Source organism: Schistocerca nitens, chromosome 4, assembly GCF_023898315.1.
Source record: "Schistocerca nitens isolate TAMUIC-IGC-003100 chromosome 4, iqSchNite1.1, whole genome shotgun sequence".
Taxonomy (NCBI): Eukaryota; Metazoa; Arthropoda; class Insecta; order Orthoptera; family Acrididae; genus Schistocerca; species Schistocerca nitens.
The window spans coordinates 401,756,213-401,774,507 of NC_064617.1; the positions used below are offsets into that span (position 1 = coordinate 401,756,213).

At 42.5% G+C, this 18,295-nt stretch overlaps 1 protein-coding gene across 1 annotated transcript in view; it reads left to right on the forward strand.

Moving 5' to 3' along the window:
* Nucleotides 1-18,295, forward strand: part of LOC126251823 (solute carrier family 22 member 7-like) — a 134,470-nt gene that overhangs the window by 70,284 nt on the left and 45,891 nt on the right. Inside the window, exon 5 of the mRNA XM_049952485.1 lies at nucleotides 2,908-3,076. Within this exon, the coding sequence (XP_049808442.1) occupies nucleotides 2,908-3,076 (169 nt within the window). The remainder of the gene's footprint in view (nucleotides 1-2,907; nucleotides 3,077-18,295) is intronic.

Here is an 18,295-nt window from a genome sequence, read left to right on the forward strand (position 1 = left end):
TGCATGGACTACACGTGTTTTGAACACACTCCTGAACCACATTTTCGATGACGATTGTTCAATATATGTGGTTGCAATGATTTATTTCACGACTTATGCTGCCAAAGAGGACTGTCCGTATCATTAAGAAAACTGGTGACATAAATTGGGTACAGACAAGCTTCAAGCAAGAAACAGAGGGAAGGTGATACAGCTTGTTTGATATGCTGCAGTCTGTAGTTAGACAGCAGAATTAAAGTGTGGAAATGCTTCTGGAGATAGGCGTCTAAGAAGAACTTAATGGTAACGACAACAACATTGTAAAAGAACTCGCGCCTTTTTAGAACCATTCCAAGATGCAGTAGGAATGCTGGAAGGCGAGACGAGACATATTCAACAGTTAAGTTATTTTTTTATGTGTGCACAAACTGAAAATTCATTGTAATACAGGGCCCGAAGATACAGAGAAAAGTACAGTTTCTGTAGAGCTAGTTTTCTTATTTAATACACTCTGCTTGTCCAGCAAATGAAAATGGTACTTAACTGCAAATCGTCAGTTTCAGTGTATTTTGGCAGTACATACAGCTGTCGTATTATCGTTTATCAGTGTAGATACTACGGGCACCGCAGGAGTACTGTCTCTGTCTCATCGAGGAGAAAGCCGAAATTCGGACGTTCCACAGAACAGTTACACTACTGGCCATTAAAATTGCTACACCACGAAGATGACGTGCTACAGACGCGAAATTTAACCGACAGGAAAAAGATGCTGTGATATGCAAAAGATTAGCTGTTCAGAGCATTCACACAAGGTTGGCGTCGGTGGCGACACCTACAACGTGCTGACATGAGGAAAGTTTCCTACCGATATCTCATACACAAACACCAGTTGACCGGCGCTACCTGGTGAAATGTTGTTGTGATGCCTCGTGTAAGGAGGAGAAATGTGTACCATCACGTTTCCGACTTTGATCCAATAACTGTTAGCAGAATATGGAATCGGTGGGTTCAGGAGGGTAATACGGAACGCCGTGCTGGATCCCAACGGCCTCGTATCACTAGCAGTCGAGATGACAGGCATCTTATCCGCAAGGCTGTAACGGATCGTGCAGCCACGTCTCGATCCCTGAGTCAACAGATGGGGACGTTTGCAAGACAACAACCATCTGCACGAACAGTTAGACGACGTTTGCAGCAGCATGGACTATCGGCTCGGAGACCGTGGCTGCGGTTACCCTTGACGCTGCATCACAGACAGGAGCGCCTGCGATGGTGTACTCAACGACCAACCTAGGTGCACGAATGGCAAAACGTCATTTTTTCGGATGAATCCAGGTTCTGTTTACAGCATCATGATGGTCGCATCTGTGTTTGGCGATATCGCGGTGAACGCCCATTGGAAGTGTGTATTCGTCATCTCTATACTGGCGTATCACCCAGCGTGATGGTATGGGGTGCCACTGGTTACACGTCTCGGTCGCCTCTTGTTCGCATTGACGGCACTTTGAACAGTGGACGTTACATCTCAGATGTGTTACGACCCGTGGCACTGCTTTTCATTAGATCCCTGCGAAACCCTACATTTCAGCAGGATAATGCACGACCGCATGTTGCAGGTCCTGTACGGGCCTTTCTGGATACAGAAAATGTTCGACTGCTGCCCTGGCCAGCACATTCACCAGATCTCTCACAAATTGAAAACGCCTGGTCAATGGTGCCGAGCAACTGACTCGTCACAATACGCCAGTCACCACTCTTGATGAACTGTGGTATCGTGTTGAAGCTGCATCGGCAGCTGTACCTGTACACGCTATTCAATCTCTGTCTGACTCAATGGCCAGGTGTATCAAGGCCGTCATTACGGCCAGAGGTGGTTGTTCTGGGTACTGATTTGTCAGGATCTATACACCCAAATTGCGTGAAAATGTAATCACGTGTCAATTGTAGTATAATATATTTGTCCAATGAATACCCGTTTATCATCTGCATTTCTTGTTGGTGTAGCAGTTGTAATGGCCAGTAGTGTACATTTCTGCAGCTGCTCTTTCGATTGCTGAAAATTCTGTATCTGACAGAGATGAGACGTTAAATACGCAAGTCAGATTTGTGATGAAATTTCAGTTTCTGGTGAGCTAGAATAATATTGTAATTCGGAAGTAATATCTTAGTTTTTGTGATATCTGTAGACATTTATTTAGGGTCGTCGAAAGAGTAACAGCAGCACTCAGGTCTTTCGCCGACCGCCTGCCCGCTTCGAGTGTTCGCACTCGTACAAGCCATGCCCGAGTGCGGTGGACTCCAGCGATTATTAGCGTAAAAAACTGGCTGTTTGCAGACCTCTAGCAACACTGACTAGAAAAAGGGACAGGATGATAGGACATGCTTTACAACGTCGAATAACTTTCATTGTACTGTAGGAAGCTGTAGAGTGTGAAGTTTATACTGCAAAACAGAAACTGAAATATAACCAAAAATAGCTGACTTGGCGTGTAAGTGGCACTCAGATGAAGAAGTTGGACGCAAGAAGAATTCGTGGCGACCAGCTGAAGAAAACTGAAAAAAAGAAACACTTGCTCTATCACAACATTAAGCTGAAAAACACATTTTAAATACAAACTTATAAAAACAACGCAAGCTTATAATAGCTTCATAATTGTCTTCTTTTCTGATCTGTAGTCTGTTTGTGTTTATGACGCAAGAGAAAATGCAGCCATCAAAAATAGTTTAATGTTAATCTGAGAGTGAGGTTATGAGAAAAAATTCTACAATAAGGTAACATTACTTCCAGGAATTTTATTTTACTTCATATGTCATCTGCGTTTCGTGTAATAATGTTTTTTGCATGATGAATGGAAGAACTAGACATGGGACGTAGCAAATATACAAATACATCACGGGTAAAATTTCAAACAATTATTTTATTTCCAGGAGTGGAATTGGCCAGTATCAAACACCGTTCATCTGTCAACTTTTTGGGCTTCTTTTCTTACTGCCTTGGTGTAATTGCCATGGCTTTGGTAGCTTGGTTTGTCAAGAACTGGGTGCATTTTACACTGATTGCCGCTGTACCATGTTTCATTCCACTGTTGCTTCAAAAGTAAGTACATCATATATCCAAACAGTTGAGTGTACATATAGTGATTAAGAAAAAACACACCTTGAGATACTGTTTCACTGAATGTTCACCAGAAAAGTACAAATGAAAATTTGGTTTTAGTAACAAATTGTTTCCATATAGATTTGTTGTTATGAATGAGGTAGAATTTAATCTGAAAACTGTACCTTATCTTCTAGTTACCGTAAAAAATATACTTAGTCGTTTAACAACCAAATATTTTGTTTTTTTTTCAGTTTTCGATAATCGAGAAATGAATGTCCACAGGGACCACAGTAATTTTCATCTTTCGTAACATTCTCATCTTATTTCAAAGTCCGTTGAAGTTAGCTATTGATACTTCACTATGTTTTCGTAGGTATCAAACCAATAGAGTCCATACTCTTGATTTCAGAATCTGGAATGTAATAGCACATAATTCTCATTATATCCGTTCAAATAAAACGTTAATATCTGGCTGTATTTTAGATAAAGAGGTCTGTAATTACCTGGCATTTCAGAAGGAGAGCGATCTCTGTATAAAAGCAAAATAATTGTTTTATTGCAGTTGGTACATTTCCTCATTACTAGCTGCTGCAAAGTTATACTGCCATCTTCAGATCTTTAAGTGTTTTAAATATGTTACAGGTTTTGTGATTGTCATACGCAATTTAGAGTAAACGTTAACTCAGTTTTACATATCATCGGATACGTGAATTACAAAAGCCCCTACTTGTGGCACAGTGCCATCTGGCCGTTGAAAACATGGACGTAAACTGTGAAAATAAAAATATTACTTAAATATAAGCGCTAAAAACGTTTAAGGAGACTCCGTCGTCTTAGACTATAGTAACGTATACTTCACAGAAAAGACACTCCCGTGTAACACTAAGTATACTGAAATAAAAGCCGTAGTTGCATCAGCAAGGAACAGAGGTGTCAAATACATCAGACAGACCACATTCACTGCTGTCAGATGTGTGCATGGTGATAACCCACTCGGCACTGCCGGAAAGTTGTCAAAAGAACTGCGCAACACTACAGTGTACTAACAGGTGGCAGCAGTCTTACGCAATAACATACAATGTGGAACAACGTTAAGCTATATACAAAGTAAATCTTTCTGTTTTCACCTACTTTAAGTTCACAACATTGTTGCAAAATTATAGAGTATGCATTAATTTACTTCCGATCGTACTGATAGAAAAACGTTTATTGAAAATAAAATAAGTGTATACGTGTATATTGCTATCGTAGTATTTTAACTTCAAATTGTACTATCCTTTGATGATGCCACAGCTTTTCGACCATAACGAAAATGTAAATTATGTGTTTACCATAATGGCATTTCCATTGAGTCTTATTATGTAGAAACTTGTGACAAACTGCATACTGTGTGTAGCAAAGAGTAATTTCTGTATGACTGAAGTATCGTTCGATAAAGAGTAACATGAACAGGGTAACCAGGGAACCCACTGCACCTCTTCAGTCTAAGTTTCTAGGCTGAATTAATAAAGACCAGAAATAAGTTAAAATGGTGGTTTTAATGCTTCAGGCTTCTACATAGTCTCTGATCATGTGAATACAACCTACAGAACGTCTATACAACCATGTGAAACTCCTTCTCAGATTACTGTACAAGTCTAGCATCACGTTGGTTTGAATGTCGATCATGACATCAAAGGCTGGGCCGTTCGTGTGAGTTTCCGCACATATTTCATATTGTGGTAGATTATTACTGATGATACCAAGACTAGTCACCGGTGATAATTCTCTTCCAGAAAAGAACTGTCCACGTTTTGCATTTAAATTAAGTCTTGGCAAGAGTCCACGGCACACTTTTTTTGTTCAGGTGTCAAGTAGTGCGGGACAAACGATTTCAGAGATGTTGCTCCATCGCGATTTGGGACACAACAACTGTGACACTACTGCCGCACACCCACTACTTACCATTGTCTCCTCAGAACTGACTGGACGAATGCACATCTGTTGTTTGCAGTTGTTAGTTCAAGCAGCCCATGTGTGCCGGCGTGGCTTGTACGCCAGGAATAAATTTAGTCACAGAACTTTTATGGCGAACGGTGCTTCTGTTCGATAAACCACTCTTGGTCTGTATGTTTATAATTGCTGGCATCTTCTCGTCTGTCAGAGATGTGTCTAGCTATACGATTATGTTTCCAGAATGATGTTGTTGTTGTTGTTGTTGTTGTTGTCTTCAGTCCTGAGACTGGTTTGATGTAGCTCTCCATGCTACTCTATCCTGTGCAAGCTTCTTCATCTCCCAGTACTTACTGCAACCTACATCCTTCTGAATCTGCTAGTGTATTCATCTCTTGGTCTCCCTCTACGATTTTTACCCTCCACGCTGCCCTCCAATGCTAAATTTGTGATCCCTTGATGCCTCAGAACATGTCCTACCAACCGGTCCCTTCTTCTTGTCAAGTTGTGCCACAAACTCCTCTTCTCCCCAATTCTATTCAATACCTCCTCATTAGTTACGTGATCTACCCACCTTATCTTCAGCATTCTTCTGTAGCACCACATTTCGAAAGCTTCTATACTCTTCTTGTCCAAACTATTTGTCGTCCATGTTTCACTTCCATACATCGCTACACTCCATACAAATACTTTCAGAAACGACTTCCTGACACTTAAATCTATACTCGATGTTAACAAACTTCTGTTCTTCAGAAACGCTTTCCTTGCCATTGCCAGTCTACATTTTATATCCTCTCTACTTCAACCATCATAAGTTATTTTGCTCCCCAAATAGCAAAACTCCTTTACTACTTTAAGTGTCTCATTTCCTAATCTAAATCCCTCAGCATCACCCGATTTAATTCGACTACATTCCATTATCCTCGTTTTGCTTTTGTTGATGTTCATCTTATATCCTCCTTTCAAGACACTGTCCATTCCGTTCAACTGCTCTTCCAAGTCCTTTGCTGCCTCTGACAGAATTACAATGTCATTGGCGAACCTCAAAGTTTTTATTTCTTCTCCATGGACTTTAATACCTACTCCGAATTTTTCTTTCGTTTCCTTTACTGCTTGCTCAATATACAGATTGAGTAACATCAGGGACAGGCTACAACCCTGTCTCACTCCCTTCCAAACCGCTGTTTCCCTTTCATGCCCCTCGACTCTTATAACTGCCATCTGGTTTCTGTACAAACTGTAAACAGCCTTTCGCTCCCTGTATTTTACTCCTGCCAACTTTAGAATTTGAAAGAGAGTATTCCAGTTAACATTGTCAAAAGCTTTCTCTAAGTCTACAAATGTAGGTTTGCCTTTCCTTAATCTAGTTTCTAAGACAAGTCGTAGGGTCAGTATTGCCTCACGTGTTCCAACATTTCTGCGGAATCCAAACTGATCTTCGCCGAGCTCGGCTTCTACCAGTTTTTCCATTCGTCTGTAAACAATTCGCGTTAGTATTTTGCAGCTGTGACTTATTAAACTGATAGTTCGGTAATTTTCACATCTGTCAACACCTGCTTTCTTTGGGATTGGAATTATTGTATTCTTCTTGAAGTCTGAGGGTATTTTACCTGTCTCATACATCTTGCTCACCAGATGGTAGAGTTTTGTCAGGACTGGATCTCCCACGGCCGTCAGTAGTTCAAATGGAATGTTGTCTACTCCGGGGGCCTTGTTTCGACTCAGGTCTTTCAGTGCTCTGTCAAACTCTTCACGCAGTATCGTATCTCCCATTTCATCTTCATCTACATACTCTTCCATTTCCATAATATTGTCCTCAAGTACATCGCCCTTGTATAGACCCTCTATATACTCCTTCCACCTTTCTGCTTTCCCATCTTTGCTTAGAACTGGGATTCCATCTCAGCTCTTGATATTCGTACAAGTGGTCCTCTTGTCTCCAAAGGTCTCTTTAATTTTTCCTGTAAGCAGCATCTATCTTACCCCTAGTGAGATATGCCTCTACATCCTTACATTTGTCCTCTAGCCATCCCTGCTTAGCCATTTTGCAATTCCTGTCGATCTCATTTTTGAGACGTTTGCATTCCTTTTTACCTGCTTCATTTACTGCATTTTTATATTTTCTCCTTTCATCAATTAAATTCAATATTTCTTCTGTCACCTAAGGATTTCTACTAGCCCTCGTCTTTTTACCTACTTGATCCTCTGCTGCCTTCACTACTTCATCCCTCAGAGCTACCCATTCATCTTCTACTGTATTTCTTTCCCCCATTCCTGTCAATTGTTCCATTATGCTCTCCCTGAAACTCTGTACAACCTCTGGTTTAGTCAGTTTATCCAGGTCCCATCTTCTTAAATTCCCACCTTTTTGCAGATTCTTCAGTTCTTAATCTACAGTTCATAACCAATAGATTGTGATCAGAGTCCACATCTGCCCCTGGAAATGTCTTACAATTTAAAACCTGGCTCCTAAGTCTCTGTCTTACCATTATATAATCTATCTGATATCTTCTAGTATCTCCAGGATTCTTCCATGTGTACAACCTTCTTTTATGATTCTTGACCCAAGTGTTAGCTATGATTAAGTTATGCTCTGTGCAAAATTCTACCAGACGGCTTCCTCTTTCATTTCTCTCCCCCAATCCATATTCACCCACTATATTTCCTTCTCTCCCTTTTCCTACTCTCGAATTCCAGTCACCCAAAACTATTACATTTTCGTCTCCCTTCACTACCTGAATAATTTTTTTTATCTCGTCATACATTTCATCTATTTATTCATCATCTGCAGAGCTAGTTGGCATATAAACTTGTGCTACTGTAGTAGGCATGGGCTTCGTGTCTATCTTGGCCACAATAATCCGTTCACTATGCTGTTGGTAGTAGCTTACCCGCACTCCTATTTTTTTATTCATTATTAAACCTACTCCTGCATTATCCAGAATAATACGATTATTTTATTAAAACGACGTAAAGCGTTATTAGGGGTAAAATTTAACTTAAAGAACTGTATCCAGTATTTGTCACTGACTGCCTCTTATAATAACGCAGATCCGACCAATCGTTTCCGGCAAATGTTACCTTCGTTCGACGTCCCGAATCCTAATGTGACCTTAATGTTAACATTTTCTTCTGCAACACATATTTGTTATTGCTAGCTGCTACATTCATATCTTACCGAACTTCAATTTTATTTCATTTCTTCGTAACAAAAACGTATAATATGTAGCCTAAATGTGCAACCACGTTAACACAGACCCTGAGAGGCATGTGAGTCATCCAGATTTTACCACGTATATTCCTCATCATACTCACGATGTACCTAATACCAAACACTACGGACAGTAAGAATAAGCATTGACACTAATTAGTGTTTTTAAGACACTTCAAGCAACACAGATTCCTGCTCCGCCTGCTTCTACATCTGTATCTACATCTACGTGGGAATTCCAAATGACTGTGTGACAAGGCTTTCCCGAATGACCTCGCACAAAATACCGTTGCGACTGGGTTGAATTGCAAGTCTTTCATTACGTCTTTCGTCATTATTTATGGGTAGGTTGTTACCAGCTATTACAAAATTAAAGGTAAGGTGACAACATTAAGATTGTAAGCAGAATTTCACTGTTAAATGCTGATGAGAAAGCAGGTAGGCGAAAACAATGTGTTGATTGCTTGTAGGAGAGGGAAGAACTATCTGACGGTGTGACAGAAGAAGAAGTGGCAGTCGACGTGAACTACATAGGCGATACAATAATATAATCAATGTTTAATAGTGGAGCTTTGGAAAACTTGCGATCGAATGAGACAGGAGGCACAGATAATACTCCTTCGGAGTTTCTAACGTCGTTGGCGGAACGGGGAATCAGACGACTATTGATATTTGACTGTAGAGTCTACGAGACTGGAGGCATACCATTACACCATCACAAAAATCATATCTAAATAATCCTGAAGACAGCAAAGGCAGATATTTGCAATAACTATCCCACAATGAACAGCTCACACATCCAAGTTGCTGACAAGAATGACATACAGACAACAGGAAAAGAAAATTGAATATCTGTTTGACGATGTGACGATTAACATCGCTTTAGCAAAGCTCAAGGCATCAGAGAAGCAATTCTGACATCGCAGTTGATATAGGAGGCAAGAAAAATCAAGAAAACTTCATACGATTCAGAATGAGATTTTCACTCTGAAGCGGAGTGTGCGCCGATGTGAAACTTCCTGGCAGATTAAAACCGTGTGCCGAACCGAGACTCGAACTCGGTACCTTTGCTTTTCGTGGGCAAGTGTTCTGCCAACTGAACTACCCAAGCACGATTCAGGACCCATCCTCACAGTAGAGCACTTGTCCGCGAAAGGCAAAGGTCCCGAGTTCGAATCTCAGTCCGGCACACAGTTTTAATCTGCCAGGACGTTTCATATCGGCGCACATTCCGCTGCATAGTGAAAATCTCATTCTGGAAACGACCCCCAGGCTGTGGCTAAGCCATGTCTCCGTAATATCCTTTCATCCAGGTGTGCTAGTTCTGCAGGTTCGCAGTAGAGCTTCTGTCAAGCTTGGAAGGTAGGAGATGAGATACTGGCAGAACTAAAGCTGTGAGGACGCGTCGTGAGTCGTGCTTGGGTACCTCAGTTGGTAGAGCACTTGCTCGCGGAAGGCAAAGGTCCCGAGTTCGAGTCTCGGTCCGGCACACAGTTTTCAAATGGTTCAAATGGCTCTGAGCACTATGCGACTTAACTTCTGAGGTCATCAGTCGCCTAGAACTTGGAACTAATTAAACCTAACTAACCTAAGAACATCACACACATCCATGCCCGAGGCAGGATTCGAACCTGCGACCGTAGCGGTCGCTCGGCTCCAGACTGTGGCGCCTAGAACCGCACGGCCACACCGGCCGGCCACACAGTTTTAATCTGCCAGGAAGGTTCATAGGATTTGTCGACCTACAAAAACGTGTTCGACAATGTAAAATAGCGCAAAATGTTCGCAATTCTTACGGAACTAAATATAAGCTATAGCAAAAGACGTGTAATATACAGCATGTACAAGAAATAAAGAGAAAAATACGAATATAAGGCCAAGAACGAAAGGGTAGGATCAGAAGCTGTATCAGACAAGGATGCAGCCTTTGATCTCTACTGTGCAATCCGTTAATCGGAAAAGCTATGACGGAAATAAGACGAGGGTGGAGGAACGTGATGAAAATTCAGAGTGAAGAGATATGATCGATCAGATTTGAAGATGACATTGCTGCCTTCAGTGCAAGTGATTGCTGGACTTGTTCGCTAGAATGTATACTTTAATTAACTCATATCCCTACGGACTGAGGTTAAACCAAAGAAGGATGAAAGCTGTGAGGAATAGTAACATTAATATTAACAATAAACTTAACACTGAAATGGACACAGCACTGAACTTATCGAATAGTTACCGTAGAGGAAGGCAACTATACGTGATTTACAAGTAATGTTAAGAAACGTAGGAAGATATTTTTGCTTAGGTATGCAAACTCTATGCTTCAGCATAAAAATATTCAGTGCTGAGGACGATGAAACATTTGCAGTTTCTTCAGTTTTAATCTACAGTTCATAACCAATTGATTGTGGTCAGAGTCCACATCTTCTCCTTGGAAATGTCTTGCAGTTTAAAACCTGGTTCCTAAATCCATGTCTTACCATTATATAATCTATCTGAAACCTGTCAGTATCTCCAGGCTTCTTCCATGTATACACCCTTCTTTTATGATTCTCGAACCAAGGGTTAGCTATGATTAAGTTGTGCTCTGTGCAAAATTCTACCAGGTGGCTTCCTCTTTCATTTCTTACCCCCAATCCATATTCACCTACTACGTTTCCTTCTCTTCCTTTTCCCACTGTCGAATTCCAGTCACCCATGACTATTAAATTTTCGTCTCCCTTCACTTTCTTTTATCTCATCATGCATTTCTTCAATTTCTTCGTCATCTGCAGAGCTAGTTTGCATATAGACTTGTACTACTGTCGTAAGCGTGGGCTTCGTGTCTATCTTGACCACAATAATGTGTTCCCTATGTTGTTTGTAGTAGCTTACCCGTACTCCTATTTTTGTATTCATTATTAAACCTACTCCTGCATTACCCCTATTTGATTTTGTATCTATAACCCTGTATTCACCTGACCAAAAGTCTTGTTCCTCCTGCCACCGAACTTCACTAATTCCCACTCTATCTAACTTTAACCTATCCATTTCCCTTTTTAAATTTTCTAACCTACCTGCCCGATTAAAGGATCTGACATTCCACGGTCCGATCCGTAGGACGCCAGTTTTCTTTCTCCTGATAGCGACGTCCTCTTGAGTAGTCTCCGCCCGGAGATCCGAATGAGGGACTGTTTTACCTCCGGAATATTTTACCCACGAGGACGCCATCATCATTTATCTATACAGTAAAGCTGCATGCCCTCGGGAAAGATTACGGCTGTAGTTTCCCCTTCCTTTCAGCCGTTCGCAGTACCAGCGCAGCAAGGCCGTGACATATGGAACGCATTTGACACCGTCCCACATTGTCGATTAGTGAAAAATAACTACCGACTATCGGACCAGATTTGCGACTGGATTCAAGAGTTCCTTGCAGATAGAACTGAACAAGTCAGCCTTAACTAAATAAAATGGACAAATGTAAAGTTTATTTCCGGAATACCTGAAGCAAATTTGATAGGACCGTTAATGTTTACATCTAAATTGTTACATAACAAAATCTAGTAGAAAGCGCCGGAAGCTTTTTGAGACTTCCGAGATGACTCGGTTGTCTATAAGAAAATAGCAACTCTACAAGAGAAGATCGATTTCCAGATCGACCTGTGCTGGACTGATGAATGGTGGAGGCTCTGGCAGTTGACACTGAACGTAAATGAATGCAACATACAGCGCATACATAGGAAAGGAAATCTACTACTGCATTACTACACTATTGATGACAAATTGCTGGAAACAGCATCTGCCGCAAGATATCTAGGAACAGTTATTCAGAGTGCCCTTAAGTAGAATGACCACATAAAGCTAATAATAGGGAAAGCAGATGCCAGACTGAGATTCATGGGAAGAGCCTTAAGGACATACAGCTCATTCACGAATGAAGAGGCACACAAGGCGCTTTTTCAACCGATTCTTGAGTATGGTTCATCTATCTGGGATCCTTCCGAGGAAGAACTGATAAAACAGATACAGAAGATCCAACGAAGAGTGGCGCTTTTCGTCGGAGCAAGAACGTTACCGAGCTTCTCAACAAACTCCAGCGGCAGACGTTATAAGAAAGGCGTTGTGCACCTTGGAGAGGTTTATTATTGTAATTTCGCGAGAGTACTTTCCGATAAGATTCAGACTACATATTACTTCCTTCCACATACATTTAGTCAAACTACCACGACGAGAAAATTCGAGTAATCAAAGTTAATACACAGCCTTGCCAACAATCATTCCTCTCACACACCAGTCGCGAGTGGAACAGAGAAGGGGGCATCAGTTAGTGATACCACAAATACCCTACGCCACACACCTTTAGGTGGCTTGCAGAGTATTAAGTACACTTGTATTAACTTGTACTAGCCAATAAGAAAAGACGTTTGTAAGCACATGCGGAGTCGTTACGCCCCACTGTTAAATTATTTACATTGGTCAGTGATAGCTGGTTCTACATTTCCTTAAACATTCGGTGTGGAGGCACGTGCCCAAGGTGTCGGTATCCCACGAATCTTTTTGTTCCCCTCTCCACTTTCAAAGATGTTATCCTACCAACCTTCGTTTTTCGGCGAAATTTGACTGCGTGCTATTTCTCTCTACAAATGCAGCTCTTCCAGGACTCTGCCATTAAGAATTAAGCGGCATGCATCCCACGGCCACACAGCTCGTGAAAGACAGACTGTTGTCCAGCACGTTCTGACTTCAGACGCTCGACGCAAGTGTGGATTTCTGCCTAACTCTCGTTCCACGGAAAACAGCCCAGCCTAACATTATACCTTCATGGCAGATTTGAGTCCCTACAGCGCTCTCGTTCTCCGTGGAGCCCACCCTGCTTTCACAGTGGCTTCTCATTTACCAACGCTTGCAGTTAAACTCACGAATGCACATTTCATTATCCAGTGGAGATTAATTTAGTCTGATTTGATATGATTCTTTCATAAGGTGTTTTACGTAAATTATGGGACAATTTGGAGAAAATGGTAGCGTAATAATTAAGTATTGACCTAAAGTTCCTGCAATATTTTCCAGATACTTTCTTATTATGAAAGTTGCATATTGGTATATGCGATAGTTTACTTCCATAACATTTCACTCATGTGATCGTACCTGTCATTCTCACCCCACTTAGATGTTAATCCAACTTCAGAGTTTTACGTTTACCTTATGATAGGACGCGTTTCAGCATTAATATACGCCACCGCAGTATATCTCTACTGAAGGGGGCTCTTCGGATTCCTGGTGAAGATATATACAGGGTGTTACAAAAAGGTACTGTCAGACTTTCAGGAAACATTCCTCACACACAAAGAAAGAAAATATGTTATGTGGACATGTGTCCGGAAACGCTTACTTTCCATGTTAGAGCTCATTTTATTACTTCTCTTCAAATCACATTAGCCATGGAATGGAAACACACAGCAACAGAACGTACCAGCGTGACTTCAAACACTTTGTTACAGGAAATGTTCAAAACTTCCTCCGTTAGCGAGGATACATGCATCCACCCTCCGTCGCATGGAATCCCTGATGCGCTGATGCAGCCCTGGAGAATGGCGTGTTGTATCACAGCCGTCTACAATACGAGCACGAAGAGTCTCTACATTTGGTACCGGGGTTGCGTAGACAAGAGCTTTCAAATGCCCCCATAAATGAAAGTCAAGAGGGTTGAGGTCAGGAGAGCGTGGAGGCCATGGAATTGGTCCGCCTCTACCAATCCATCGGTCACCGAATCTGTTGTTGAGAAGCTTACGAACACTTCGACTGACATGTGCAGGAGCTCCATCGTGCATGAACCACATGTTGTGTCGTACTTGTAAAGGCACATGTTCTAGCAGCACAGAAAGAGTATCCGGTATGAAATCATGATAACGTGCTCCATTGAGCGTAGGTGGAAGAACATGGGGCCCAATCAAGACATCAGCAACAATGCCTGCACAAACGTTCACAGAAAATCTGCGTTGATGACGTGATTGCACAACTGCGTGCGGATTCTCGTCAGACCACACATGTTGATTGTGAAAATTTACAATTTGATCACGTTGGAATGAAGCTTCATCCGTAAAGATAAAATTTGCACTGAACTGAGGGTTGACACATTGCCGGATGAACCATTCGCAAAAGTGTACCCATGGAGACCAATCAACTGCTGATAGTGCCTGCACACGCTTTACATGGTACGGAAACAACTGGTTCTCCCGTAGCACTCTCCATACAGTGACGTGGCCAACGTTACCTTGTACAGCAGCAGTTTCTCTGACGCTGACATTAGGGTTATCGTCAACTGCACGAAGAATTGCCTCGTCCATTTCTGGTGTCCTCGTCGTTCTAGATCTTCCCCAGTCGAGAGTCATAGGCTGGAATGTTCCGTGCTCCCTAAGACGCCGATCAATTGCTTCGAACGTCTTCCTGTCGGGACACCTTCGTTCTGAAACTCTGTCTCGATACAAACGTGCCGCGCTACGGCTATTGCCCCGTGCTAATTCATACATCAAATGGGCATCTGCCAACTCCGCATTTGTAAACATTGCACTGACTGCAAAACCACGTTCGTGATGAACACTAATCTGTTGATGCTGCGTACTGATGTGCTTAATGCTAGTACTGTAGATCAATGAGTTGCATGTCAACACAAGCACCGAAGTCAACATTACCTTCCTTCAATTGGGCCAACTGGCGGTGAATTCAGGAAGTACAGTACATACTGACGAAACTAAAATGAACTCTAACATGGAAATTAAGCGTTTCCGGACACATGTATACATAACATATTTTCTTTATTTGTGTGTGAGGAATGTTTCCTGAACGTTTGGCCGTACCTTTTTGTAACACCCTGTATATCATCAATCATGGCGTAGAGTTTCTGGCCATGAGGCTTTGAACCAATAATGTGGTATAGTCTCCTAGCTTACGCGCGGTATTTCGTTTAGTGAGTGTTTGTGATGTTTGTAGTAGGTTGTGTGTCGGATAAGAACCTTAAACATGCCAGCTTATTTTTTCGAGTTTGTCAGACACAGAATATTTGGACCACCAAATTGATATTTGGCATCTCCGAATTTGCTTTCGAAACTACCTTTCATTTCAAGTATGACTCGCAACAACAGAAACAGCGGGCCGTTTTGGCCGAGCGGTTCTAGGTGCTACAGTCTGGAACCGCGCGACCGCTACGGTCGCAGGTTCGAATCCTGCCTCGGGCATGGATGTGTGTGATGTCCTTAGGTTAGTTAGGTTTAAGTAGTTCTAAGTTCTAGGGGACTGATGACCTCAGATGTTAAGTCCCTTAGTGCTCAGAGCCATTTGAACCATTTGAACAACAGAAACTCAGCGGTACTCTTCCCTATGCCCGGTACAGTCTTTATACACTGAAGCGCCAATCGTACAGGCATGCGTATGCAAATAGAGAGATATGTAAACAGGTAGAATACAGAGCTGCTGTCGGCAACGCCTGTACAACAAGTGCTTGGCACAGTTGTTAGATCGGTTACTGCTGCTACAGAGGCAGTGAGTTTCATCGTGGTGTTATAGTCGGCGTACGAGCGATGGGGCACAACATCTTTATAGGTAGCGAACAAATGGAGATTTTCCCCTACGACCATTTCACAGTTGTATCGTGAATATCAGGAATCCCGTGAAACATCAAATCTCCGGACATCGCTGCTGCCGGGAAAAGATCCTGCAAGAACAGGACCAACGACGAGTGAAGAGAATCGTTCATCGTGACAGAAGTGCAACCCTTCCGCAGATGCTGCAGATTTCAACACTGGCCCATCAGCAAGTGTGAACGTGCGAACCATTCAACGAAACATCATCGATATGGGCTTCCAGAGCCGAAGGTCCACTCACGTACCCTTGATGACCGCGCGACACAAAACTGTACACCTCGCCTGGGCCCGTCAACACCGACATTGGACTGTTGATGACTGGAAACATGTTGCCTGATCGGACGAGTCTCCTTTCAAATTGTATCGAGCCCCCAGACATGAACATTATTGAGCATATCTGGGATGCCTTGCAACGTCCTGTTCAGTAGAGATCTCTTGCCCCTCGCACTCTTACGGGTTTATGGAGTGCCCTGCAGGATTCATGGTGTCCGTTTCCTCCAGCACTACTTCAGAGATTAATCGAGTCCATGTCACGTCGTACTGCGGCACTTATGCGAGCTCGCGGGGGCCCTACACGAAATTAGGCAGATGTACCAGTTCCTTTGGCTCTTCGTTGTATGTCATAGAAGTACACTTGACTCGCTACCTTAATAATTTTAAGAGAAATTCTACGTCATGTTCTACGAACATTCGCGAAAATGTGTCCCCACGACATAATTGCTAGGCTGTGATTCATAAATAATTGCGTTTTCCGCTTTACTTGACTATTTTTGTCCTCATTTATCAGGGTCATATTATTTTTACTTTTAAACGTTTGTGTTATCCCACTTCTCGATGTCGTTCCACTTCTCGAATCAATACTGCTTGCAGGAACTACGTCTAAAGTAGGGTTTTTAATGGCAGGTAAAAATGTAATAGTACGTAGAAAATATTCTACTGAATTTGATGTAGGGAACCTTGGGCGGAAGAAGCCAGCTTAAGGAGATATGGAAGTAAATTTGTCTATCGTTTGGTCTAGCGTTACTGTTTTCCAGCTTACTTATAACTAACATGTGTACAAGTTTACACGTACTGTGCTATCTACTTACATGTACGTTCTTTACTTCCTGCAAGGAAACATGAAGGACGGGCCTGATTACCAGGAAGTCATGAAGGAGGTTTTGTTTACTTTACTTGTCCTTAAGGTTGCTCCGTTGTATCGTATTTCCATTGTCCCATGACAGAACGTGCTACAACGACAGACCTTTTCATTACTCAGTGTTATTCAAAGACTTACAGTGCAATACGAAGGAGTAGTAACGGCACAGTATTTCCTGGTCGCTGGATAGGAAGAGGGGATCCTATTCCATGGCCTGCGAGGTCACCTGATATTAACCCCCTTGATCATTTCCTATAGGTTGGCGACAAAATAAATAATGCGATTGTGACTGTCATTTTGAATAATTGATTATAGGTAGTTGTTATAACCAGGAATAACACAATAACCTCTTCAGTCTGGTTTATTAAATCACAAATCACTTTTTAACAATTATGTTAGCCAAGCGTCTACCCAGGCTCACACTCAGAAGTAATGCATAATTAAAATTTGGTTATACCAATGTCCAAATGTGCATGGTGGGGTGCACGTCCCGTAATTATTCCCAAGTCCAGTGAAGTTCAGTCTCTCCGAGTGAAGTCGCAAGATTTCCGCCGAGCAGCCAGGTAACATCGAGTGGGCGGCGAGTCATCCACAAGCAGCTGGAACACGGCGTACTGCACTTCCCGATGAGAACTGTCGTTTGCGGCGGCGGCCGGGTTTATATAAGGCTTGCTAGTTAATGGAGCCGTCGGCTGGGGTCGCTGTTTTCCAGGGAAAACCAATCGCAATGTTTCCTGGCGTAGCCAATTGCTGTGTGCTGATAAACGCGCGCGCGCGAAGGCGGCCAGCGATGGTAGTCGCGAGCCGCCCGGAGAAGTGCGGCCAGCGATGTATTTCTCGGCCACGTAAGGGAGCGTGCGTGTGAAGATGGCCAGCGAAGGAAGCAGCGGGCCGCCCAGAGAAGTGTGGCCAGCGATGTATTTGGCGGCCGCGTACTGGAGCGCGTTGTTCGGTGTTTGTTAGAACTGGTGTATACCACAGTAGTCCATTGCTTTCTCAACAGATTTTGGCGTGCGTTTTCCAGCAGATGACATGGCAGCAACGAATGAAGTAAGATTGGAGTTTGAGCAACGCCAGCCCATATTCAAGCGGTACTGGTAGTACGATATTATGATGGAGGTACAATGGTAATGGCGTAGTGTAATTATACCGAACTCAGTCACCAACACGTACACCAATTTATCGTGTTCACGATAAAGTCGAAGCCGACAGTACTGTTCAGTACACACGTAAGGAAAAATCCGGCCGACCAAAAACATCAACAAGGCCAGCTTCCAGCGGTACTGTGTTGCAACATTTTACTAGATCACCTCAGAATCTGT